Genomic DNA, 25,666 nt, shown 5'->3' on the forward strand with positions numbered 1-25,666 from the left:
GTAACAAAGATTGAAAAACAAAAAGAAACGTTTGGCAAAAATCAATGAATTTATCTGTAATCTGACAGTATTGCTATATTCCATGCCCGAAGACCCCCACCTTTTGAATATACCTGATTATTTTTCAGCACTTCTCATATTTGTCTGCCAAGGTAAGCGAGGCCCTTGTTAAACTCTGCTGGACCGCTGTCTCCAGATCTGCGTGCTAGAAGCTCCCCTAAGATGGTCCGAATCTTCTCAGCCCTGCTGGGTCTGGAGAGTGAACCTTCCGCCTGAATTCGGGGAGGCGGTGCGGAGGGCAGAAGGGGCGGGGCGGGGTATCCAGAAAAACCTCAAAGGGAGGAGAGACCTCAAAGATAATCCCAATCAATTCCTTCATTTTACACGTATGGAAACAGATGCCCAGACGTGAGGAAGGGCCTAGACCAAGATCACCCAGAGAATACACCGAAGCTAGAATTGGAACACAGATCTCGACGTCTGCTCCAGGGCAAGTCCGCAAGTCCGCTTGCAAGGCGACTCCGCCCCCAACTTCCAGCCCCCGCCCATCCTCCTTGCCTATCTGTCTGCAAGAGTCCCCCTCGCGTCCCCCCACGCCTCATCCCCAGAGATGACGGCAAGCAAGCGCGCGGCGAAGGTAAACGCTTTTAGCTGGGGTGAGCTGGGGAGGGGGGGAACGTGCCCCACTCTGAGGCTCCAGGGGTTGCTTCGTTCTCTCCCGCTCACAGAGCCCTCTCTCTCTGGCCCAGGGCATCCACCGCCTACTCTCTTACACCCCATCCTCTCAGGCTCCTGGTCCCCACCTTACCCTACCCCAGGACTCCCCCTGAACCCCCATCCAACCACTGTTTCCCCCTAATATCCTCCTTTTGGGCTCCCTCATCTGCCCGCGGACCGGACAGACGCAATATTCCCTGGACTGGCCCTAGATTTCCAACGCAAGGAACCTTTGTCCCTTCTCTCCTGAGTCCATCCCTTCATCAGAGAATTGGCATGTGAGGGCCCCAGGGGAGAGGCGACGGGAGCTGGATTTGAGGGGCAGAGGTAGAGGGTTTCCAATGGTACCGCTGACGTGCCCTTTGAGTCTCTTTCAGTTTCGTTTCCTGGCTAGGAATCACCACATTCCCCGAATGGAAATAGTCAACGAGCGTTTATTAAGGGTTTCCTATGTGCCAGACGTCTCACTAAGTGCCAGGGAGACCAAGAAAGGCAAAAAAGGTTGTTGTCTTCAAGGATCTCACGTTCTAATTATATAGAAAGTCGACGTTGTTTGTCCTTCGTTCTCGAAGAGGGCTGAGACATCACATTCAAGTGAATTGGATTTAAGTGAGGGAGGGCTGTGCAAAGTTACCAGGTTCACTTTCTCACAGATGGGGGAGAGGTGAAGAACACGGGATTCGAACTTGCTACCTGTGAGGTTGGGGCAAAGGACATCCTTCCCCTCTCCCAGCGTCAGTTTACCGCATAGATGGAGAGAGCTGGTCTAGATGCTCTCTAAGGATGCTTCTAAAGCCTAGTCCTATGGCTCTGTGAGTTGGAGTGAGCTGGCTGGGAGTGGGTCAGACTTTGGAGGAGAGTCACCCTTGGCAGAGGCCTAGAGCCCTAGTCTGGTGTGGCACTGTCCCTCTTAGGACCAGACCTGCTGGAATACGGGCAGGCAGCTTGGTGTCTTCGGAACCGCACTGCGTTTAGCTGTGAGATGATGGCATTCCCATCTCAGCTTTGATGGTTACTACAAAAGATAGATATAGATACAGCTCTTTGCAAACCTTAAAGGGCTGCAGAATATGTCGTTGCTGTTAAGCAGGGCGCTGGAGAGCTGACCTCTCTGTCAGGAACACCTGGGTTCCTGTCCAGCTTCAGCCTCACACTGTATAACCCGGTGCAAGTTTCTTAACCTTTCAGGCCCTGAGTTCTCAGAGTGTGGTCAAAGGATTCCTGAGGGTCCCCAAGACCCTTTCAGGGGCACTGAAAGGTCAGAACTTTTTTCATAATAATGCTAAGATGTTCTTTGACTATCTAAATACTCCCTTTTCAGCTATGTAACTTGTCCATGCGTCTCAAAATGGGTTTTCTCATATATTTAAACTGAAACACGGCATCACAACAGATTGAATGCAGAAGCAGATGTGAGAATACAGCTGCCTTCAATTAAGCCAGTCATTAAAGAAATTTGCAAAAATATATAAAACAATGCTATTCCTCGTTAAAATTTTTTTGTTTGGAAAAATTAGTTATTTTCCATAAAACGTGATGTTAACATATTATAGGATTACTGTTATTTTAATTGAATAAATATTTTTAAAATGATTAGTTTTAATTTTTGATATAGTTATTATTAATAGCTAGAGCCTATATAAACATTTCTCCTCCTCCTCCTCCTCATTCCTCCATCGTAGAAGGTGGGTTAAGGGTGTCAGAATGAGGTGCCCAGGATCCAGGGCCAAAATGATCTGGGTTCTCTGGTTTCACTTTCTACTTTTCTAAATCAGCTGATTTTCCTGACAATGAAGGGCCTCAGGAAAGAACAGGAGTGCAAGGTTTTGATTTTGGTCTTGAATTTGTTTCCTGCAAAGGAACTCTCAAACTTGTGGCAAAATAGGGACAAATTTTCCTCCTCTCAGAGACTGTCAGGAGGGTCCTCAGTGTTCATGCTTTAAGCTGAAGTAGAGACACAGACTGTCTGAACTAGAAGGTATTTGCAGATGGTCTAGCCAAGTTCTCTTTTTTTTCACTTGAGAAAATGCAAGACTTACTTGATGTCACACAGTGAGGCAATGGAAGAGCTAGGACTATGGATTTCATTGATTTAGAATTGCAAGATGAGACAACTGAGGTAAACAGGGTTAAGTGACGTGCCCAGGGTCACACAGCTAATAAGTGTCTGAGGCTGGATTTGAACTCAGGAAGATGAGTCTTTCTGCCTCCAGGCCCCGAATTCTATCCTCTGCAGCACCACCTAGCTGCCTTCACTTGGCACATGGTGGGCACTTAATAAATGCTTGCTCATTCAAAACAGTTTGGGTACCACTTTTTACATGAAGCCTGTCCTGATCTCTCAACTGTTAAAGCCTTCTCTCCCTCAATTATCTTGTATGTGTTCTCTATATACTCACTGTATATATGTGCAAGTTGTCTCCCAATAGAATGTTAGCTTCTTAAAGGCAGGAAGTATGTTGAGCTTTTCCTTTATATCACAGTGCCTATTATATATGCATACACATATGTATAAAAACATTTATTAAGGGTTTATTTACTATCTGTCAAGCACTATGCTAGTGCAGGGGATGCACAGAAAGGGAAAAAACAGTCCTTGCCCTCAAAACGGAGCTCACATTCTGATAGAGGAGACAATATACAAAAACAAATATATTTTAAAACAAAGAATCTCTCTCTTTCCCCTCTCTCTCCCCCTTTCTTTCTCTCTCTCTCTCCCTGCTCTGTCTCTCCCTCCCTCCCTCTCTCTTTCTCTCCTCCTCCCTCCCCTCTCTCTCTCCTCTCTCTCTCTCTCTCTCTTTCTCTCCTCCTCCCTCCCCTCTCTCTCTCTCCTCTCTCTCTCTCTCTCTCTCTCTCTTTCTCTCTCTCTCTCTCTCTCTCTCTCTCTTTCTTTCTCTCCCTCCCTCTGTCTCTCTCTCCCCTCCTCTCTGCCCCCCTCTCTCCCCCCTCTCTTTCTTTCTCTCTTTCTCTCTCTCTCTATCTCTCCCCCCTCCCTCTCTCTCTCTCCACACGCACATGCACAAACACACACATATGCACACATCTATAAACTTTATACTTACTATATACATAATATTATATAACATAAATATTAGACAGAAGGCATTAAGGGGAGGGGTGGAGGAAGAAATGAAAAGATCAAAAAAGCCTTCCTGAAGAAGGTGGGATTTGAACCAGGAAAGGAGGGAAGCTAAGAGGCCAAGATGAAGAGGGTGAACATTTCAGGAATTCAGAGGCTCAAATAGCTAGTATTTATCAATGATAGAATTTGAGCTCAGGTCTCTATGTACTAGGCCATGATATCTTTTGTACCTGACACATAATAGATGCTTATTAACTCCTTGCTGATTGATTGTATGCTTGCTTGAATTGAATTCACAATAGAGAAGAAAATAGAGAAGAAAAAAGCTGGCCACTGTCTGAGAATCACCCTAGATTTTTAGAGAGAATATTTCATATGATGCTGAGGAAGGAAGAGTTGGGGGGAGGGCAGGGAAAGCCACATCCCTTGGTCTAAAATTCTACAGGGCACTTGAGCTCAGAAAGGACAGGAATCTCTCAATACAGAAATTGGGAAGATTTCACAGACAGAAACAATTCTTACGATAGAGAAAACAAGAAACGATCCAAGAATACTGTCATGGTTACAAAGGTCAGCTCATCAACTTGCTTAGATTTTAAAACTCGTGAATAAGTGTCTCATAGTGGATATGAACAGCCGGCTTTGGAGTCAGGAAGACCAGAGTTCAAGTCTCAACTCTGACCATACTGGCTAGGTGTCCCTGGTCAAGTCCCTTAGCCTCTCTGGGGATCAATTTGATCAATTAGAAAATGAGGGGGTTGGATATGATGACCTCTAGGGTTCTTTCTAGCTTTAAGTCTAAGGATGCTATGATCTCTCCCAGAAGTTTTAAAGAGACATCTATTAAAGATGGAAGCAAGGACAGATGGTGAAGCCTTAAACTGAATTGTGAGAAAAATGTCAGAAACATTAAAAGTCAGAATGAGTTGATAGTGTGAGGATATGGAAAAATAACCCAGAGGTTAACTGGACTGAGGAATTCAAAGAAGGAAGAGGACTCCTGCTGAGGTTGATGGAACAATGCTGGCTGCCAATGAGGGAGAAAAGACAGAGCGGCTTGGGACTGGTTTTTTCCTTTGTCAAGAAGAATGATCTTTGAATTAGAAAAGACAGGATAAAAATGACTAGAAGGGAGTGAGTGGAAATAACCAATCAGTAGGGAGATGATAAGAAAGCATTAGCTCCCTGAATGAGTTTGAGTCTCCAGGCCCAAGGCACATCACAGGGTATGAAAAAGATGGCAGACATAATTGATGAGCCATCGTCTGTGGTTTTCAAAAGGTTGTGGAGAATGATCAAGGTCTCAGAGGAATGGACGCAGGCAAATGTCCCATTGTTAAGAAATGGCAAGAAAAAGGAATCTATGGGATAAAGCTTCAGTTCCCGGTAAAAATCTAGAACATGCTATGGAAGGAATGTTTAGTGAATATCGAGGAAAGGAGGCAGTGATTGTATCAAGAAGAAGCCATGCCATACTGGCCTCGCTTTCCTTTTTGACTGGGTTACCGGACTGGTAGATGAGGGACCTTGCCTCAGATGTAGTTATTAGATTTTGTGACAGAGAAGAGGAAAGTTCTTGCCTTAAAGTCAGAAAGACCTAGGTTCATAACTTCCTGCCTCTAGCAGTGTGACCATGGGCAAATCCTTTCATCTTTTTGTGCTCAGTTTCCTGAGGTTAGGTTGGCCTGGGTGGCCTCTGAAGTCCCACCTAGCACCAAATCTATGATTCTATATAATCTAGACATATGTACCTTGACACGTGCACTAGATTTTAGCTAAGCACTTAATAAAGCATCCCAGGAGATCCTCGTGGACCAGATGGAGAGATGTGGTCAAGTCTATAGTGAATCTAGGTGGAATTTGAATTCAATGAACAGCTGGAACGAGGAGTCATCTTTACCAGTCAACTTGAAGTGAGATCTCTAGTGCTGTGACAGAGCGATCTATACTGTTGAGCACTTTTATCAGTGGCTTGGATAAAAGCATGAATAACTGTGGTAATCAAATCTGAAGAAAAGCTAAAGCTGAGGCTGGGGGCAGGGTGGGTGGGGAGAGTGGAGGTAAATGGCCATGAACAACAAAGTCAGGATCCCAAAAGCTCTCAATAAGCTAGAATGTTGGACTAATTAAAATATGATGAAAAATATGGATAAATTGAAATCTTGTGCTCGGATTTGAAACATCAATTTTACAAATATAAGATGGGTGTGGGTGAGGGGAGGCATGGCTAGATCCTTAGCATCTTTTTTTTTAAACTACAAGCTCAATAGTATATATACATACATGGTGATATGACAACCAAGAAAGCCAATTTTATCTGGGGCTGCTTTAAGATGGGGCAACTCGGTGACTCGATAGATAGAGCACTGACTCTGGAGTCAGGAGGGCCTGAGTTCAAATCGGGCCTTAGACACTAACTATATGACCATGGGCAAGTCACTTAACCCTATTTGCCTCAGTTTCCTCATCTGTCAAATGATCTGGAGAAGGAATTGGCAAACCACTCCACTGCCAAGAAAACCCCATATGGGGTCATGGAGAGTTGGCCACAACTGCAATGACTCAACACCGGCACTTAAGTCAGGCCTAGTGCTCAGAACTAAGGAGGTGATAATTCTCACTTGCTTTGCCCTGGTCAGACCACACCTGGAGTTCAGATCTGAGCAGTATAACATTGGTAAGATGTCAAGGGTCCAGAAATCATTGACCATTGTGGTGAAAGGCATAGAATTCATGCCACACTGTAGGTAGATTGGTTGAAGGAACTGGGGTGGGAGGTGAGGGTGGGGGGAGGATGGAGAATGAGATGTGATTGCTGTTGTCAAGTCTATGAAGATTTGTCATGTGGGATATTAGCTTTGTTCTGTTTGCGACACGAACAATGGTAAAATAAGACTTGATATAAGGGGGGGAGACTTCTTAACATAGAGCTATCCCAAAATGGAATGGGTTGCCTTGGGAGATGATGGGTTCCTCTTGAATGAGTCTTCAATTAAAGGTTAGATGACTCAGCAATGGAGAGTGAGGCTGGTGACTGACTCTTTAAATTCCATTTACCTGTGACATCTCTTTGAAAACTCAGTAGAAGCAGCAGCAGTGGAAGCAGCAGGAGCAGCAGTAGGAGCAGGAGCAGACTTGTCTAGTCTAGTTGCTCTAGTCAACCTTTTACCTGTAGATAGAATGTAGGGTTTGAAATCAGGAAGGCCTGAGTTCAAATTCTGCTTCAGAAGTTAGCTGTGAGATCCTAGGCAAGTCTGTAAAATGGAGATAGCCGTAGCAGCACCTCCTCCCCAGAGCTGTTGTGAAAAATCTAATGGGTTCACGTAGGCTGCAACTCTTAAAGCACTATATGAATGCTAATTATTACTTTTATAGGAGATCCTTGCTAGGGTATGGTTTAAACGAGATAGACTGAGATTCTGTGAGTTTTAGTAATTAATAATAACAGACACATATCACCCTTCAAAATGCGCAGTCTTTTATATGCAGGATTTCATGTGAATTTCACCATAACCCTGTTTGATAGATACTACAAGTATCATTATCCTTCATTGGACAGATGAGGAAACCGAGGCTTTAAGAAGCGTAGTGACTTGTCTGTGGTCAAACAGCTAGGATTTGATGAGGCTGAATTTGAACCTGGGTTTTCCAGACTACTGGTCTAACTCTATCCATTACCCCATCCTGCCTTTAACAAGTATGGGAATGTTGAGCTGGGCCACATGACTATAAGCTGTCTAGCTGGATGGGAACTTAGAGATCTTGGTCTTCTCCCTGTACTTTGGTCCCTTTCCTTCTCTCCAAGAAGGCTGAGTCTGAGCCTCTCCTGTCCCTGCTCGGGAATGAAGATGGAGGGGTTTGAAGGGACAGGGGAGGGATTGGTGAGGACAGTGCCCCTCTCTCTGTTTGTCTGGCAGGAGTTGGAGGCGCTGCAGGAAAACCTTCCGAGTTACCTTCGGGACCTGTGCAGTGAAAATTCCAATGTGCTCATATGGAATGCGTTGCTCCTCCCGGTGAGTCCCTCAGGTGGCAAGTGGGTGATCCTGACCAAGTTGCTCTACCTCCCTCTGCTTCAGTTTCCTTATCTGTAAGGGAGAGATGTTCATGCTCGTACAACTCGCCTGCCAATAGTGAGGAAAGCATTTGGTAAAACTTCAAGTGTGTGATACCCACATCAGCTACTGTTTTTAGTTCCGCAAAAACCTATAGTGTATTACCCAATAATCCCTTCCTGAATTCAAACAGACCTGAGATTGGATATTCTGGACTAGAAGAGGGTGGGCTAGGCAGCTAGGTGGCACAGTAAGTAGAGCATTGGTCCTGGAGTCAGGAGGACCTGAGTTCAAATTCGACCTCAGACACTTGACACATTTACTATCTGTGTGCCCTTGGGCAATTCACTTAACCCCAATTGACCTGCATTCCCCCCTGCAAAAAAAAATGTAAAAAAAAAAGAAGAGGGTAGGTGGTGCTGTGGGTTTGGGTTCCATTTCCTCCGTGTCTCTCCCATTTGGTATAGTGGAAAGATCTCTGAATTTGAGAACCTGGGTTTCAATCCTGGCTCTGCCACTTAGCACCCATTTGCCTTTGGACCAGTCACTGTGTCCCTTGGCCTTAGTTTCCGCATCTATAAAAGGAGGAAGTTAGATCTATAAAAGGAGGAAGTTAGATTAGATGATTTCTAAGCTCTAAATCTCTAATCCTAAATGGACTCAGTTGCATGGCATTAACTACGCAGGAGAGCTATCACATGTCTCTTCTCTTTTCTCCCAGGACCAAGAGCCCTACAACCTTAGGGCTTTCAAGTTTAGAATCACCTTTCCACGTAACTACCCCTTCAGCCCTCCCCAGCTGAATTTCATAACCAAGATTTATCACCCCAATGTGGCTGAGAATGGAGAGCTGTGCTTGCCCATCCTCAGTGAGAACTGGACGGCCCGTACCAAAATCTGTCAAGGTGGGCTCCAGGGCCTGCGCCAAGCGCCACAGACTGGGCTTTCTTTGGGGAGTGACTCACAGGGCAGGAGGCGCTCATGGACCACAGAGAGGAGGGTCGTTCTAGATTGTGTTAGCACCGGGGGAACTTGAGAGGGCAAGTATCAAACTAGGTATGTCCTAGAGGAAGCCGAATTTAGGTCAAAAAGGGATCGTGAGGTACAGGTCCCGAACTGGCCTGAACTGACCAGTCCACAAGGATTCCTGGTTGATTCTGGGCTAGTTTTGCTTTTTATTTAAATAAATGTTTCATTGATGCTTTTCGTTTTTGATACTACTACTGTTTCCCAATGCTGTCCCACATCCCACAGTACCCTATACTATGAGAAAGCCAAAACAGGCCAACACAGTGGCTGTGATTGACAGAGTATGCAAGATCCTGCAACAGTAGTCCCCCACCTCTTGACCAAATGGAGGGAAGTGTGTTTCATTACCAAGCCTTTGGAACCAAATGAGATGTCATATATAATCTTAATTCAGCTTCCTTTTGTGTTGTTTTCCGTATCACTGTCGCAATTGCTGTGTGAATTGTTCTCATGGTTCTGCTTCCTTCACTTGGAATTAACTGACAAGGTTTTCCCATGTTTTCCCAAGTCCCTCACACTAATTTTTTTTAATGGCACAATAATATCCCATCACATATACCAGAGTTTATTCGACCATCACCTCCAGTTGGTGGGTGGCCATTTTGTTTCTAGTTCTTTGTAAATGCTGAGAGCTAATTTTTAGTGAGAAGTGTTGTGGGCAAGAGTGGCAAAAGAAGTAATTAGGACTTTGGGCATCATGATCAAGGGAGCTAGTTGGTGCTGGGATTCAGTGCATTTGGAGGTGCCATCTAGGATTGGACTTCTTGGGAGGTACCACTAATGCTACAGCTGGAACAAATGCTCTGGATTTTGAGAGTGCAATATGGTGGGCTGGTTGCCCCAAGGCCTGGGTGGCCAGTGAGTATCTCTCCCTCTGCCAATGTCTCTTTTCTCAGCTCTGACTCCTGGCTCTTTCTCAGAGCAAAACACTTCCCCTCACTTCCCCATATGTATTATCTCTTGCGTTAGAATGAAAACTCATTGAGGGGAGGAACTGTGGAGCTTTTGTATTTGTATCCCCAAGACTTAGCACAGTGCCTGACAGGTGGTAAACACTCAACAAACATTTTTTCATTCATTCCTTCATTTCTCTCCCCAGTGCTGGAGGCTCTCATCTCACTGGTGAACACACCTAACCAAGGTCTACCACTTCAGGTAGAGCTTGCTGACATGTATGTTCAGAACCCAGAGCAATTCATGAAGAATGCCAAGGAATTCACTCTTCAGTTTGGAGAAGATCGGCCTACTAGCCAGTGATCCTGGTTGTGTCCTCCCCTTTCTTCTACTTGACTTTTCCACAGAGAACCACTTGTCTGATGAATGGACATGCCCTCCTGGATAGGGAAAGCTCCCTTGATTCTAGTTTCAGGATCTGGGCCTGCTTAGGAAAATGGCCTACGGGGGCCAGAAAGAAGATCTTAAAGGGCAGGCCTGGGTGTTATGGGGACAGAGATGTATGTGTATGTATGTGGGGAAAGCTTAAAACACTCAGCTGAATTCAGCAATTCTGCTGTTGGAGAAGGCGCATTTTGGTTGCTTCATTTTCTCTCTCTTTTTTTTCTATTAGACTAATCAATCTTCTAGCTCCAGAAGTTGAGTTTTCCAATACCACTGCTGATCTCTTGCCATCATGCCCTCTCTCATCCCTCATCCATAGAAGGGATTCTTCCCATCCCTCACCTTTTCTCCTTTTAAAGTTCTTCCCTTCCTTCAAGGCCCAGCACAGATGTCTTCTCCTCCAAGAAACCTGCCCTGACTCCTTTCTCCCATACCTGACAGCATTTTGCCCAGATCTCTGTCTGTCTGTCTGTCTCTCCCTTGTATCATGATGCTTCCTGAACTTGCCCCTTCTCCCTCCCCCAGTAGCAGACTTCAAGGGGACCAGGTACTCCTAGGATCAAAGATTTAGGGATAAAATTGACCTTAGAGGCCATCTTCTTCGATGCTGTCATTTTACAGATGAAGGCCTAGACAATGTAAAGGGAGCTTCCTGCTGTCACACAGTTAGGAAGGAAGTGGGAGGAACAGATTTCTGGAAAGATCGGGGGAGAATCACAGCCTATAAGAAGATGTTTAAGAGACTGATCATGAACCCTCATGGGGAAGGGAGGAGGCCAAAGGTTCATGAAGCATTAGTCCCATCCCTGCCCCATGTCATATGTATCTTTGTATCAGCAACTCTGGGTCTTGTATCTTGTAAGTGACTAAAAAACATTTTTTTGGAATAAGTGACTTCTTTCTGTGTTATAACCTTCCTGAGGGGAGGAATGGAGGCCTGGCCTTTACCCTGCAAAGTCAGTCTGCCTTAAACTTCTGTGGCTCTAGGTTCCTTCTAGGTATAGGGTCTGTAGAAGGAAGCATTCTGAGCAGGCAGGGACCCCAAAGGTAGATGTATGACTGAGGAAGTTGGGATAACCATCTAGGGAAGAGAAGGCTGGAGTGTGAAATATTTATCTTCAAAAATATGAAGTGGACCATCCCTTACTTACATTCTCTGAGCTATTTTTCTAGCAGGGCTGAGGCTGAACCAGTTTTGCTTTCTCTCATTCTCCTTCTAGCCTAAGTTTGAAGAGAATTCCCACTTAGAGACTTTATTTACATGGTATGATATGCTCTATGGTATATGAGGTATTATCCGTACAATTCCTTGTGAACATCATCATTCAAGACCCAATTCAAATCAGTATTCTCCTCTCCTCATTTTACAAACAGAGAAACTGAGGCTGAGAGGGGCAAAGGGACTTTTCTAGCCCAGTCAGCTAGCTAGGGTCCCATGCTGGGATAGACCTTATATCTCCTTACTCCAAACTCAGAGCCCTTTTCACCATACCACATGGCCCCTCTTAATGGGGCGGGGGGGTGGTGAGGCATCCCCTGACGACAGCGATAGTGACTTTGGCAGTGCATTTCTTCTGGAAGCCAGATCGTAGAGCTGGGAGAGGTTGCAAGAAGTCAAATGGTCCAGCTTCTTGTCTTGAAATAAATAAAAGATTATTCTCCCTGTTTCACAGAAGAAGCAACTAAGACTCTTAAGTGGTTGAACGACAGGGTCAGCTAGGGAGGAAGCTGCAGCTTATCGTTCTTCCTTTCTTCCTTTTCTCTCTGGTTTTGTAGGCAGCAGTCCCAGATCCTAGCAATCTCACCTCTCTGGTTTCTTAGACCTTTACTTGTCCTCTATTTCCTGTTCCCCCGGCTTGGAACAGTCTCCATAACCATCTCCCTGGATATTAGTGTTGCCTTCTTATGGGTCATTCTGCCTCCATGGTGTCCACCCATGGATCCAGTCTTAACCCTACCATCAGAATAATCCATTTTCTGTGTAGAAATATGCAGGCTCACCCACGACACCCTCCTAGACAATAACCTCCAGTGGCTGCCCATCATCTCCAGGACCAAATACAAGCTCTTCTGCTTGGCATTCTAAGCCTTTCATACCTTGGAGCCCCCTTGTTCCGTGCCGCCCCGCCTCCCCAGCTCTCCACCTCTTACTCTCTGACACTCTTTGATCCAGTGACACTGCCTTCCTGGCTGTTCCAGCTCTTTGCTCGGGGCATTCTTTTTGAGGGGGATGGGGTGGGGGCTGTCCTCCATGCTTGAAATGCAGCCATCCCTTCCTCTCTGCCGCTTGGCTTTCCCAGCTTCCTTCAAGTCCCAACTAAAATCTCACCTTCCACAGGAAGTCTTTCCAAACCCCTCTGTTAATTATTTCCTGTTTCTTTTGAACAGAGTTGTTTCGTATGTGTTAGCTTGCTTCTTGTCTTCCTCATTAGATTGTGAACACGTTGAAGGTAGGCACATTCTTTTGTCTCTTTTTGTATCCTCAAGACTAAGCACAGTGCCTGGCCCATGGTTAAGTGTAAATGCTTACTGGCTGAACTGACGAGATCTGGTCACGCCACTCCTTCGCTCAGCAATCTTCAGTAGCTTGCTATTGGCCTCCCGGTGAAATCCAAGCTCCTCTGAATGGTATTTGTGAATTACCCTCTGTAAGCAGCTGCCTCTCCTGCCTTCTTTTCTTCTCATGTTACTTCCTTTTACAGACTCAATGCACCAAGCTAGACAAGTCTGGCTCCTGGAATCGTGCTGTACAGTCCCACTGTGATGGCCCTGCCTGTGCCTGAAATCTCCTCCCTGTTTCTCTTGTGTTCCCATCTGCCTTTAAAAGCCCTGCTCCAATTGTACTGGCTCCGGGAAGCCTTCTGTCTGGAAGACCTTGCCTCCCTTGGACCTCACATGGCGCTGCTCTGCATCTCTCTAATACACTAATCTCTATAATCTGGGTTATTGTCTGGAAAGGGAGGGCTGTGGCTGTGTCCCTCAGCTTCCTATGTCCCTTAGCACTTAGCATGATACTTGGCACACGATAGGTACTTAACATATTTTGGGGTTGTATTAAGTGGCAGAATCGAACTGACAAGGAGAACCAGATCTCCTGCCTCTGAACCGAGAGTCAGAGAATCATGTATTCAGAACTGCCCAGGGCCTTAGAAGCCATCTGATCTAACACCTTCATTTTAACTAGGCTGTGCTACTAGGTGATAGGTGCTGCAGGCAGCTTGGTGGTGTAGTTCATAGAGTGCCGGGCCTGGAGCCAGGAACTTCCTAAATTCAAATCTGACCTCAGACACTTCCTAGCTGTGTGATCCTGGGAAAGTCACTTAACCTGTTTCCTTCAGTTTCCTCATGTGCCAAATGAGCTAGAGAAGAAATGGCAAACCCCTCCAGTATCTTTGTCAAGAAAACCCCAAACGGGGTCACAGAGAGTCTGCATAATGACAAAAGCTGCTTGTCTGCCAAAAAGCAGACATGCCCAGGAGCCCCTTTCTGGGGCTCATTTTGCAAGCCGGAGAGATGAATTGATTTGCCTAAAGTCCTGCAGGTGGTCAGTGGGGAGAAGTGGGATTTCAACCCAGGCTCTCTGACTCAAGAGCCCATTCTCCTTTCACTGTTGATCCTGAAGGGACCTCAGAGAATCTGATCCAACCCCTCATTATACAGATGAAGGCCCTGAGATTGGGGTGAAGTGACTTCCTCAAAGTAATAGTAGGAGATACAGGTATTGGAGGTGGGATTTGAGTCTGGGTCCTCTGGGTCCTGATCCTATGCACATCCTGCCATCCCTTTCTATGGTTTTGCTGCATCTCCGTACACTGATCTAAGAAGCTGACTGAGGGATCAGATTAGAAGTAGGGGGTTCATTGGCGCCCGATGCTAACCAACTGTGCCAAGGAGACCACGCCCCAGAGAGAAAGGGTGACCACACAGAAGATGGGGACTAAGCTGATGAGCGCCTGCTTATCTCCAGTAGAGACACTTGCTGATAGGTAGGTAGTGTTTTTAGGTTTGATACACATATTAGTTGGAGCAAATGGTCACACTACAACTGGAGAGATTTAAGTGAGATGGGAAGCAGAACCTTCTAGAACTGGAAGTGGGGAATCAGTAGTGTGTCTAAAGTGAAGATTTTCTTCCTTGCAGATCCTTAGAGAGAGAAGAGCTGGCAGGGGGTGCTCTTGGTCCCTTTGAGTCCTGGGATCTGACCTTCTGTGTCCTCACCCGGGTCCTCATCACCTGGAGGTGTGGACCAAAGAAGAGGGGAGGAGAGCAGAGAGGTTAAGAGGGACGAGTTAAGAGGTCATCAGTAAGTGGCTGAGGTAGGATTTGCATTCAGGTCCCCCTGACTCAGTCCATCATGATCTCACTACACTATCTTCTGTGCCTCAGTTCCCTGATCTCTAAAATGGGGATACTTAATGGTACTGCAGGGTGGTACAGCAGAAGCACGCCGGGCCCATAGCTCAGAGGGGGAGGGAGTGAAGCTATCCTCTGCTAATTACTCACTGGAGGCAACTGGTGCCATGACAGGAGGGTTGGATTTAGAATCAGAGGACCTGGCTCCTGATGTAGGCTCTTCCTTTTCACTGCCTGTATCACTTGGGGCAAGTAATCCAGCCTGTCTAGACCTCAGTTTCCTGACCTGTTAAATGGCCAGTTTAGATGACTCTGAAGGTTCCTTCCAGCTCCTAATTTAGGATTCTCCTGCATGAGGTTGTTTGGAGGAAAGTTTTTTTGTAATCCTTTGGGTGCTATATTGAAGTGTGAGCTGGTATTGGGATTTTGAGCACTCTGATTGGCAGGTTGAGGGGAGATCAAATCCCACTGGGCACAGCAGCACCGAAAGCAGGCTGTTGGGTGCACTAAGTTTGGAGGACTCTGCTAGTAGTAGGATATGGTAGAATTTGTGCCATTTTTGGAGTTAAGAAGCTGGTTTCTAGCCCTGAGACCTTGGGCTAGTTGCTGCTTCTCCTTGGGACTTCTCTGGAACAGAAGGGTGTTGGACTAGACGATCACAAAGGTCCCTTCTGCTTCTCAATCCTACGTTCCCTCTGGCTGCGATGCCCCTTTTCCAGGCCCCCTGACAAAGATAGGGACAACAGCTGTTCTTGCCCTCTGCCTTCTCAGGTCCTTAGTGAATTCCCCCTCCCAGTCCTGATCTTTTCCTGGAAAAGCCTTCCCCCCACCCCCACTCAGGCCTCCCTTTCACAAATGGGGTTGGGGGTGGGGGAACTACACTTGCTATTGGCACTCAGACCTTGGAGTTTTCCCCTAGCTGCTCCCAGGCTGCTCTCTTTGCTCTGGAGAGATCCCCTGGGGCTCCCAGCACACCCCACCCCAGTATGATGGAGAATCACTGCTGCACTCCCTCCCCGCCCCCTCGGAATCTCTCCTTGGGTGGAGGCTGCTCACAGTCACTCCTAATCCCCTCCAAGGAAGGCCTGGGGATCTGTTTTCTCAGCCCCATCCTGTCCCCTTATGGTTACAGAGGAGGCTAACTGGTGACATCTCCCTTTGGCATGCCTCTGCCCTTGGGCCCTCTAGAGGCTGCGTGGTGGAGCCCTGGAAAGAGGCTGAATTTGAAGTCAGAGGACAGAGGATAGAATCCTAGCCCTGCCACTTATCAGCTCCGGCACCTTAGTCAGTCATTTCACGTCTGTGGGGTTTAGCTTTCTCATCTGTAAAATGAGAGAGTTCGACTTTGAGGCTACGATCTACCTGAGACTCATCTTCCCGAGTTCAAATCCAGCCTCAGACACTCAGTAGTTAAGAAACCCTGGGCAAGTCACTTTACTCTCTTTGCCTCAGTTTCCTCATCTGTCAAATGACCTGGAGAAGGAAATGGCACACCACTCTAGTTTCTTTGCTAAGAAAACTCCAAATGTGGTCATGAAGAGTTGGACATGACTGAAAAATGACTGAATAATAATAAAAATGATCTCCCTACCACCAAAGGCTAGTGAAAGGGACATCAAGGACTGTGTCTTAAGATTTCCTCTGACCTCCACAGCTCTCAGCATTGTACCTCATTGTACTCCACACTTATTAGACATTCAGCAAGGGGCTTCGTTTGATCAGCAAATCCCCCAGGAATAAAACGCTCTTCAACAAAATCAGCTAGGTCTCCGAGAGAACGGAAGAAGGGCCCTATCTTCTTAACAAGCCAGCTAAAGAGGAAGTAGTGGTCACAAGCGAAGTATAGGACCCTGACAAGGGAAAGCAAACTTTGAGACTAGTCTAGGGAAGTGCCAAGATACGCAGAACTGAATGTCTCAGCCCTCTCCGGGGGTAAGGGAGGCACTTCTTGGGTGACAACCCAGTGGGGTCATGTCAGAGTGAAGAACAATGGAATAATACCTGGAGACTTGGGCTTGAATCCTGCCCTAGCTACTTATCATTTGTGTGACATTGGCCAAGTCCCTTAACATCTCTGGGCCTCCTAGTCTTCATCTAGAAAATGAAAGAGTTGCAATAGATCACCTCTAGGGTCACTGGATCTGGAACCAGGAAGATTTGAATCTAATCGGGCCTCAGACACTTACTAGCCATATTCACCTGAGCAAATTGTTTAACTGCTCTCTGCCTCAGGTTCCTCTCCTGTAAAATGGAGCAGATCCTTTCATAAAATGGTCTTCTCCCCATTTGATGCCCTCCTCTGGATCCAAGCCAGCTTGTCAATGTCCTTTCCACAATATGGTGGCTAGAACTAAGCACAATAGTTCAGCTGTAGCCCGACTAGGCTGGAGTACAGAGAGAATGCTGTCTCCCACATTCAGGGCCATGTGTTCCCATCAGTCCAACATCACATTAGTTTTCTTGGCTGCCAAAAACCCCATGGTTTCATATTGAATTTGCATTCGATGAGAACCCTCTATCTTTTTCAGATGAATAGTGAATGAATAGATGATAGATGAATGGCCAAACTGCCCCAGAGGACATTTGTCAGTGGCCAGAGGTGTAGCCTAAGTTTCAGCATGATAGAAAAGCAGTTATTTTCCATCCCACTTCTTTTTGGGGGGGCTGGGGGTGTGGGAAGGAATCAGGGTTAGGTGACTTGCCCAGGGTCACCCAGCTAGTAATTGTCTGAGGCTGGATTTGAACTCAGGTCCTCTGCCCACTGCTTTACCTAGCTGCACCCCCATCCCACTTCCAACCCCTGATCTTCTTGTGAGTATGTGTGGTTTGTTCCCAGTGCCCAGAAGTTCAGCCCCAGCCTGGTTTGTAATGGACATACTGGTGTCTTGTGGCCAAAGCACTGAATGTAGAATCACAGGGAATGGGTTCAAATTTCAACCTTGCTACTTACTATTCCTGGGCATTACTTGGCCTCTCTGGGATTCCTCATCTGGAAAGCAGACACTACATAATATTAAATAAATTCTCTTTCTATGTTCCTATCAGGTATGGTCACTACAGGTTCTAACTTTTATGGACTAGGGCTCTGTGAAAGAGCAGAAGATCTGGGTTCCCATTCCAGCCCTGCCCCCAAATCAGTTGTGTGATCTTGGTCAAGTCATCTTCCCCCTAGTGATGTCTGGTTCCTCATCTGTAAATTGCGGACAATAATATCTGCCCCACGGACCTCCCCAGATTTGTGTAGGATGGACTAGGCTAGAGAGGCGATTTCAGAAGTGAAGAAGCAGACAGGAAGGTGTTCTTAGGAAAGTTTGTTTGGGCTGCTCTGGGGAGGCTGTTCCTTATCTTGGGGTGGGGTGGGGGGACATGGACCCTAAGAGGCCCAGGCTGTGACTCTGCTGCCCCATCTGCCTCTCTCCTCCCCATGCCTTTAGTCATCTCCTAAATAGCTTGGGGATGCCAAAGAGCGAGGGGAAGCCTCCTCAGCATCAACCAGATGTCCTTCTGGGCTGCTCCTGCTGGGGGCGCCCGTGCTCCTTATTTCTTCTTGGTTTTCACCAGTCCCTTTTGCACAAGGCTTCGGTACAACTCCTGGATGTAGGTGTAGACACACTTGGAGTCAGGGACTTTCATCCGGACCATGTCGTCCACTTCTAGCAGCTGGGCACAGTCAGCCAGATTCCTGAGGACGGGAAGGGGTGAGAATCAGTGGGACAGCGGACAATAGCACTGGGCAGCAGAGGACCCAGGCTCAAATGCAAGTGCTCCTCCCTCCCTGCTATGTGACCTTGGGGCTCACTGCTCAGGGCGTAGTCATCTCCACTGTAAAATGAGGAGGCTACACTGGATGACCTCCAGTGTCCTTTTTAGGGCTAAGTCCTATGATAAGCACTATGCACTATTCAGATTACCTACAGAGTTTGAGTGAAGAAGAGAGAGACACAGAGAGAGAGAGACAGAGACAGACAGACAGACAGACAGATGCGCGTGCGTGCGCACACACACACACAGACACACACACACACACAGACAAGCTCCAAGTATGTTTCCTGTCTTTAGGAGAGTTCATCTCCTCAGGATTGTAATATAAGGCTCGTACACTTTGTTGAATCTCTGGGCTGTACATGGGATTCACCAGATGTCAGAGGTGGGAGAGTTGTTCATCTAGCAATTTTAATTGTGTTTCTCTTCTGAGCAAAATCCAATCATCAAAATAGTGCTCAGGTCTAAGGGGTTATGTAGTACTCATGGGAGAGGGAGGAGAATTGTATTGCTTATTAGTGGGGGGCTGTGAGACTTCACATGTCTTCTGTAGGGTAGAATAAAGACTGTCCTGTACTACATATATACATTGTTGCCTTGATACTTGTGCAGAAGCTTTTACCTACATCCATAGAGAGGTATATACAAGTTATATTTGAGTTATATTCTGAGATTTCCCAGAGGCAACTGAATTAAAACAATACATTCTGAAAAGAATTTGACTTGCGGGAGGGAGATAGCCTCCAAATCTAGGTAAGCCCCTACTTTGATGTCCTGGTATCTCTTTTATATCTGTTACTCTCAGCAAGGTCTCTCCTTGACTTTCACGCAAACCCCTTTGCTCTTGTGACCCTATTTGGTAGTGAAGCAGCAGAGTGGGGCAGCCAATTTGGAGCTGGAAGATCACTGTTCAAGTCCCAGCTCTGATACTTCGGAACTGTATGACTTTCCACAAGTATTTTACCTCTTTTTCCCTCAACTTTCCCATATGGATGATAAAAAGCTTGCACTATTAATCTTAAGTGGGTGTTGAGCAGATTAAATAAGGCAGTATATAGAAGAGGTTTTGTAAAATGAAGCGTTTATATGTATATTTAATCATATATATGTACACACACATATATGATACTACCGTTTTCTCCTCTAAGGGAACTCACATCTAAGGTGTAAGGGTGTACCTAGGAATGGGACCCAGGGGTTCTGAGTCGGGGTGCCCACATGCCCCAGGGCAGAGGTGAAGACACAGCTCTGACATCTTGCCCGGTGATGCCTAGGAACAAGCTGATGGTAATAATGCTAGCTAGTATGTATACAGTGGGACATTCTGTACAGGCTCTAGTTCGCAAAGTGCTTTAAATGCATTCTCTCTTTTGATCCTTACAACAATCCTATTATAACTGCTCTTAAACAGATGATGAAGCTGAGACTGAAAAGTAAAGTGACTTATCCAGGATCTCACATTTACTAAGTATCTGAGGAAGGATTTGAATTCAGGCAGTTCCTTATTTCTTGGAAGCAGAGATTTCCCAAAGAATCTATCACGCTGTGGAGGGCACCGGATAACATCTCAGTCTTGCCCATGTGTTGGAGAGGGGAGGACTGATGATGGGGAGGCAATGCCTGAACTTTTGTCATTCTTCTAAGGCTTTTTTTGATTTTCCCACTCATCAGACCAAGCTTGGGACATTTTCACATACTTGGGTCAGGACTGATCCTTTGTGGAAAAAGGCTTTGGAAAACATATACTGTTAGAACTGGAAAGTATCTGTGCACATGAATGTTAGAGCTGGAGAGAACCCTGGAACATAGGACACGGAACACAGGATGTTCGAGCCAGAAGGCATCTTAGAACACAATGTTAGAGCTGGCTAAGTCCTGACACACCACAGTACAGGTCCCGGTGATAACTGATATTCATAGGACACACACTTCATTTGAGCCTCACAGTAAACCTGCTTTGGGGGCATCACAGATACTGTACCCATTTGACAAAAAAGGAAACTAAGCCTGAGCAAGGTTAACTCACTTACCCAAGGTCACCCAGCTAGTAACTCTCACAGGTGAGATTTGAATCCAGTTCTTTCTGGGTCCAAGTCCGACACTCTGTCCACTGAATCATGCATTCCTTAGATGAGGAAACTGAGGCCCAGAGATGCCCATCCCTCGTTACCTTAGCATTCCCCCCACCTTGAGTGACCCTTTAGAGTCTCTGACTTACTCAGCAGTAGAGAAAGCCAGGGTGAAGTTCTCCCGGCGCTGCTTGGGATCAAGCGCAGTATAGTCAAAGGCATCGGGGAAGAATTTGTGAATGAGGGCGCAGAAGGCCATTCCGCTACTCCAGCTGGAGGAAAAGTTCTCAATATCCACGTGCTAAGAAATTGAAAAGTTGGCTGACGGTGAGTCTCTCACTCTAGGCCCTTCACCCCGTTTGGAGGGGAAGGGCTGGACAAAGACCATCTCTGGGCTCCACTGCCCTCCTGTCCGCTAGGTCTTTCTTCCCACCTTTGACTCTCAAGGGCATGTGCAGGACCATCCTGGAGAAGGGACCCCCGGTCCTCCCCCCAAGAGCCACAGGTCCCAATCTCTCCCCTGTGCCTTTTTCGACTCCCACCTCATAGTTTCGGGTCATGGCTCGGCACCACTCAAGTAGCATGTTCCTGACACTGCCCACAGCTGCCCCTGCTGCCTTTGCATTCCGGAAAAGGGGGGCAGGCCCCGTTGCAGCCCTGTTTGGAAGAGAAGAGGGTTGAATGCAAAGAAGGGATCAAAGATCAGAGAATAGTCAAACTGTGGGGGCCTTAGAGATCGTCTAGTCCTAGGCACATTGAGAACTGGGCCTAGGGAGGCAGCTAAGTGTCACTGCAGTGGATAGAGCACCAGGCCTGGAGTCAGGAAGACTCATCTCCTTGAATTCAAATCTGGCCTCAGATACTAACTAGCTGAGTGACTCTAGGCAAGTCACTTAACCCTCTTTGCCTTGGTTTCCCCATTTGTAAAATGTATTTTTGCCAAGAAAACCCCAAAATGGGGTCATGAGGAGTAGAACACAACTGAACAATAGTAACTAGGGAGGCCATCCATTCTCCCATTTTACAGAGAGACAAAATGAGGCTCAGGGAAGTGATAGGATTTCCCCAAGATTACACAGGGAGTAGTAATAGGAATAACATGTATGTAAGTACTTTGAGGTTTGTGAAAGGACTTGACACGTGTTATCCCATTTGAGCTTCGCGATAACCCTATTATCGCTCATTTTACGCCTGAAGAAACTGAGGCTGAGAGGTTAAGGGACTTTCCCATGGTCACACAGATACCAAATAGCTGGGGTAAGATTTGAACTCAGGCCCTGACTCCAACCTCAACATTCTTTTCACTGCTTGAGCAGATGTGGGGCTGGGATTCCAGTGCGTGGTTTCTGATTCACTTATCACTTCCCCCCCCCAACTTTGTTTTATAGAGGCATAGGGAAGGGGAATAGCTTGCCCAGGTCTCACAGTGGTGGAGCTGGGACTAAAACCCATCTTTCCCGATTATTTGTATCAGGCAACTTCTAACCGTCAGTCTGCTTTCAGCCTGGGCCCCCTTTCCCCTTTCTTCAGTCCAATCTGGGCCCAGCTGGAAGCCCCTGAAAGGAGATATTCCAGAAGGCTTACTCTTTACCTTGGCCTCACCCAGCCTCAATGCCTCCTGGAAGCCTGCTTCTTACCCCCCAAACTTGTCCATGATGGCTTTTCGGTTCTGAGCCCTGGGCCCCCGAGGTCGGGTTGGAGCAGAAACTCTGCGTTCTGACGGCTTCTCCTTCTTCTCCTCTGAGGGAGCAGGGCCTGTGGGACTCTGGGGCACATCACTGGGGGAGGAGTCACTACAGACAGAAGGAAGTCAAGAGAGAGGTCCAGAGGGACCAGACCCTGCAAGCTGGGGATATGCAACAGGTCTCTGAGGTTAGAACAGAGGCTCTGGGTGGGTGGGCTTGGAGGGAGAGGTGGCTTAAAAATCAATCAATCAACAAATATTTATTAAATGCCTTCTTTGTGCCAGGCATGGTTCTTGGTCCTGGGGATACAGACAGATGTGAAACAGTACCTGGCCTCAGGGAGCTTAGATTCTATGTGAACACTCTTGACACTCCAGTCAAATGTTCCTGCTGTTCCCTAGACACAACGTTGGGTATCCAGCTTCAAGGAGAGGGACTATCTTTGCCTCTTTTTGTATAACCAGCACTTAACACAGTGCCTACCACATACTAGGTGCCTAATAAATGTTGATTGATTTTCTTCTGCAGTGGGAATGCTCTCTCTTCTAATCTTTGTCTCTTAGAATCCCTACTTCCCTTCAAGACTCAGCTCAAATCTCAGATGCCATCTCCTACTACTTAACACCTTTGGCTTTCTTGATCCCTTCTCCTTAAACTATCACATATGCTTGTCTGTTTGCACTGTTTTATCCTGCTCCCCACCCCATCCCCCAATAGAACGTAAGCCCATGGAAGGCAGGGACTAGCTTGGGTTTGTCTTTGTATCCTCAGGGCCCAGAAAAAATACTGGACAAATAATGGCTACCGAATGAATGGTTGTTGGATTTGATTGGGATTTCTGAGCCCTCATTTAAAAGATACCTCCATATCTAAGTGGAGTGTAGTCTAAATTGTACTCTAAACAAGGGCAGAGGGGTTATGTGTCACCGGGGTTTCAGGAACATTGTGTGATTGGCAGTGGAGGAATGCAGAGACACAGCCTTGTCCTGGAGGATGCATGACTGAAGAGGCCCGATGGACTTGGTAGGAGATGGAATGCTCATGTAGAAAGGGTGAAGGTAAGAGAATGGGCTGGGGCTTGGGGATTGGAGCCCCAAGACCCAATCTCACCTGGCTGTTGGGCTCTCTGGACCAGTGGCATCTGAAGAGAAATGAAAGAAGGCATCTGCAGCTGTTGGAAATGTACTTTCTTCACCCCACCCTGCATCCCAACTCTGCCCTCCTCCACTCTACAGCTGCATTTACCTGGGCTGAGGGGCTGTCCCTCTCCTGTGGGGCTCTCTGGCCACTCCTCTGGTGAGCTAGGAATTGCTTCTAAGCCTTCTCCTTGCTCCTTCTCAGCTCCATTACCTGGCTCTCCATCTGTACCACCTACCTCCTGAGAGGACACAGGCTCCTGTGAGTCCTGGGCATGTGCATACATAGGTGTAGCCAATTCCCAGAAACCCACCACAGCAAGTTGTTTGGGGGTGGGGTGGGGTAGAAGTTGTGTTCTCACACCACCATTGTCCTGTAGCCCCCAGGATCAGATCACACTTCTCTCTTTGCAGCTGCTGCTCTGTGTGTGCATGTGTATGTGTGCGTGCGTGCGTGTGTGTGTGTGGAGGGAGGAGACACTTAGAGACCCTCAACAGGGAAAAACTGGGCTTTCCTACCTGGGTGACCTGAGTGTCAGAAATGGTCTCTACCTCCAATTCTGAGCAGGAACTCTCCTTATTCCCCTTCTCTGACTCTTTTGTTGCCTTTTCTGTTGAGTCACATTTGGCTTCTTCTCTATTATCCCCTTTTCGGGGTTCAGATTTGGCCTCTTCTTTCCCATCAGCTTCTTCTTTGGGTTCAGACTTGGCCTCCTTTTTCCCATCAGCCTCTTCTTTGGGTTCAGACTTGGCCTCCTTTTCCCCATCAGCCTCTTCTTTGGGTTCAGACTTGGCCTCCTTTTCCCCATCAGCCTCTTCTTTGGGTTCAGACTTGGCCTCCTTTTCCCCATCAGCCTCTTCTTTGGGTTCAGACTTGGCCTCCTTTTCCCCATCAGCCTCTTCTTTGGGTTCAGACTTGGCCTCCTTTTCCCCATCAGCCTCTTCTTTGGGTTCAGACTTGGCCTCCTCTTTCCCATCAGCCTCTTTTTTGGATTCACACTTGGCCTCCTCTTTCCCATCAGCCTCTTCTTTGGGTTCAGACTTGGCCACCTTTTTCCCATCGGCCTCTTCTTTGGGTTCAGATTTGGCCGGTTCAGACTCGGTCTCTTTTTCCCCATCTGCCTCTCTCTGGGGTACAGGTTTGCTCTCCTCTTTTTCATCAACCTCTTTCCTGGGGTCAGATTTGGCTTCCTCATCATTCTCTGTGTTGGCTTTAGATTGGGCCTCCCCTACTCTGTTTTCTTCCTTCTTGGGCTCAGCCCCTCCCTCTTCTGCAGAGTCCTTGTCAGACATCTTCTGGGCCATGTCTTTGACTAACTCTTCCCCATTGGAGCATCCATTCCCCATGGTCCCAGAAGTATCTGCTGTCTGGGTTGGGGGACAGGGAGTGGTCTCATCCTGAAGGGGCTTTCCATTTTCCTGTTCCATCTCTACAAGGAAACAACATGCATCAGGTTTTGGCTACTTGCCGAGCCCTGCCACAGAGCAAGCAGAACAAATATTTATTAAGCAACTACTGTGTGTAAAGCCCAGTGCAAGATGTTGGGAAAGATACAGAGTTTAAATAATAATAGATAGTGTTTACGTAGCCCTTTAAGGTTTCCCAAGGGCTTCACAGGTGTTTATTTATTATCTCATTTGATCTTTACAACAACCGATGAGGAGGTGCTACTACTTATCCCTTTTTACAGATAAGGAAATGGAGGCTGGGGGAGGTTAGACTCGGCCAGGGTCACACAGTTACTATGTGTCCGAGGCTGGATTTGAACTCAGAGTTTTGTCATTCCAAGTCTAGAACTCCAGCACCTGAACCATCTAGTTGCCTCAGAGGGATGTGGAAACAGTCCTTGCTTTTTCAGCACTTACAACTTCCTTGGGGGATGTGATATATACAGAAATAACTATAATTAACAATAACATATGACTGGAGCACAAAAGAGTTGGTGTGGGGAGCTGTGGAGAGGAGAGAAGGTCCTTGGTAGCCATGGGGTCAGGGACTGCATCTGAGTTGAGCTTTAAAGGAAGAGAAAGCTTTCACCAAAAAGAAAGGGAGAGGGAAGTGGGGTAGCGAGAAGGCTGGATTTAGAGTCCCAAGTCCTGAGTTTGAATCTTGGCTGTCTGCTTGCTGTCTGGAGCAAGTCACTCAACCCCATGCGGCTGTTTCCTTTTCTATAAAAGGAAGGGATTAGACTAGCAGGCTGACCTCTGAGGTCCCTTTCAGCTCAAGATCTGTGATTCTATGAAGACATTCCAGGCATAGGGAACAGTTTGAGCAAAGGCCCCAAAAGAGGCAGGAAGGCATAGGGTGTAGTCGGGAGATAGCGGATACTCAGGGGATCAAAGGATTTGGAGCTGGAAAGGACCTCAGAGATCATCTAATCCAAGCCTCTAAATTTTGTCGATGAGGAAACACTGGATGCAGCTTAGTGTATCGAGAGGAAGG

The 25,666-nt window shown here is 46.9% G+C and overlaps 2 protein-coding genes across 2 annotated transcripts; one reads left to right on the forward strand and one right to left on the reverse strand.

Annotated features, from left to right (window-relative positions):
* Nucleotides 1–341: 341 nt before the first annotated feature.
* Nucleotides 342–11,105, forward strand: UBE2L6 (ubiquitin conjugating enzyme E2 L6). The gene is made up of 4 exons (XM_036765352.1): nt 342–637; nt 7,717–7,812; nt 8,573–8,756; nt 9,980–11,105. The coding sequence occupies exons 1-4, from the start codon at nt 611–613 to the stop codon at nt 10,135–10,137; spliced, it is 465 nt and encodes a 154-aa protein (XP_036621247.1). The 5' UTR covers nt 342–610; the 3' UTR covers nt 10,138–11,105.
* A 6,931-nt stretch (nt 11,106–18,036) lies between these two features.
* SMTNL1 (smoothelin like 1) lies at nt 18,037–24,651 on the reverse strand. The gene is made up of 7 exons (XM_036765259.1): nt 23,776–24,651; nt 23,333–23,465; nt 23,198–23,228; nt 22,040–22,195; nt 20,945–21,059; nt 20,552–20,703; nt 18,037–18,253 (listed from the first exon to the last, which is right to left on the reverse strand). Exons 1-7 carry the CDS (start codon nt 24,649–24,651, stop codon nt 18,109–18,111), a joined length of 1,608 nt encoding a protein of 535 aa, XP_036621154.1. The 3' UTR covers nt 18,037–18,108.
* Nucleotides 24,652–25,666: the final 1,015 nt, after the last annotated feature.

Source organism: Trichosurus vulpecula, chromosome 6 (genome assembly GCF_011100635.1).
Source record: "Trichosurus vulpecula isolate mTriVul1 chromosome 6, mTriVul1.pri, whole genome shotgun sequence".
Lineage (NCBI taxonomy): Eukaryota > Metazoa > Chordata > Mammalia > Diprotodontia > Phalangeridae > Trichosurus > Trichosurus vulpecula.

Coding starts and splice junctions, on each gene's coding strand:
- UBE2L6 (XM_036765352.1), top strand. CDS start 611: ATGACGGCAAGCAAGCGCGCGGCGAAG. Junction 638..7,716: donor CAAGCAAGCGCGCGGCGAAG/GTAAACGCTTTT, acceptor TTTGTCTGGCAG/GAGTTGGAGGCGCTGCAGGA. Junction 8,757..9,979: donor CCGTACCAAAATCTGTCAAG/GTGGGCTCCAGG, acceptor TTCTCTCCCCAG/TGCTGGAGGCTCTCATCTCA.
- SMTNL1 (XM_036765259.1), bottom strand. CDS start 24,651: ATGGAACAGGAAAATGGAAAGCCCCTTCAGGATGAGACCACTCCCTGT. Junction 23,466..23,775: donor GTTCCTGCTCAGAATTGGAG/GTAGAGACCATT, acceptor GTGTCCTCTCAG/GAGGTAGGTGGTACAGATGG. Junction 22,196..23,197: donor CCAGAGAGCCCAACAGCCAG/GTGAGATTGGGT, acceptor TTCTGTCTGTAG/TGACTCCTCCCCCAGTGATG.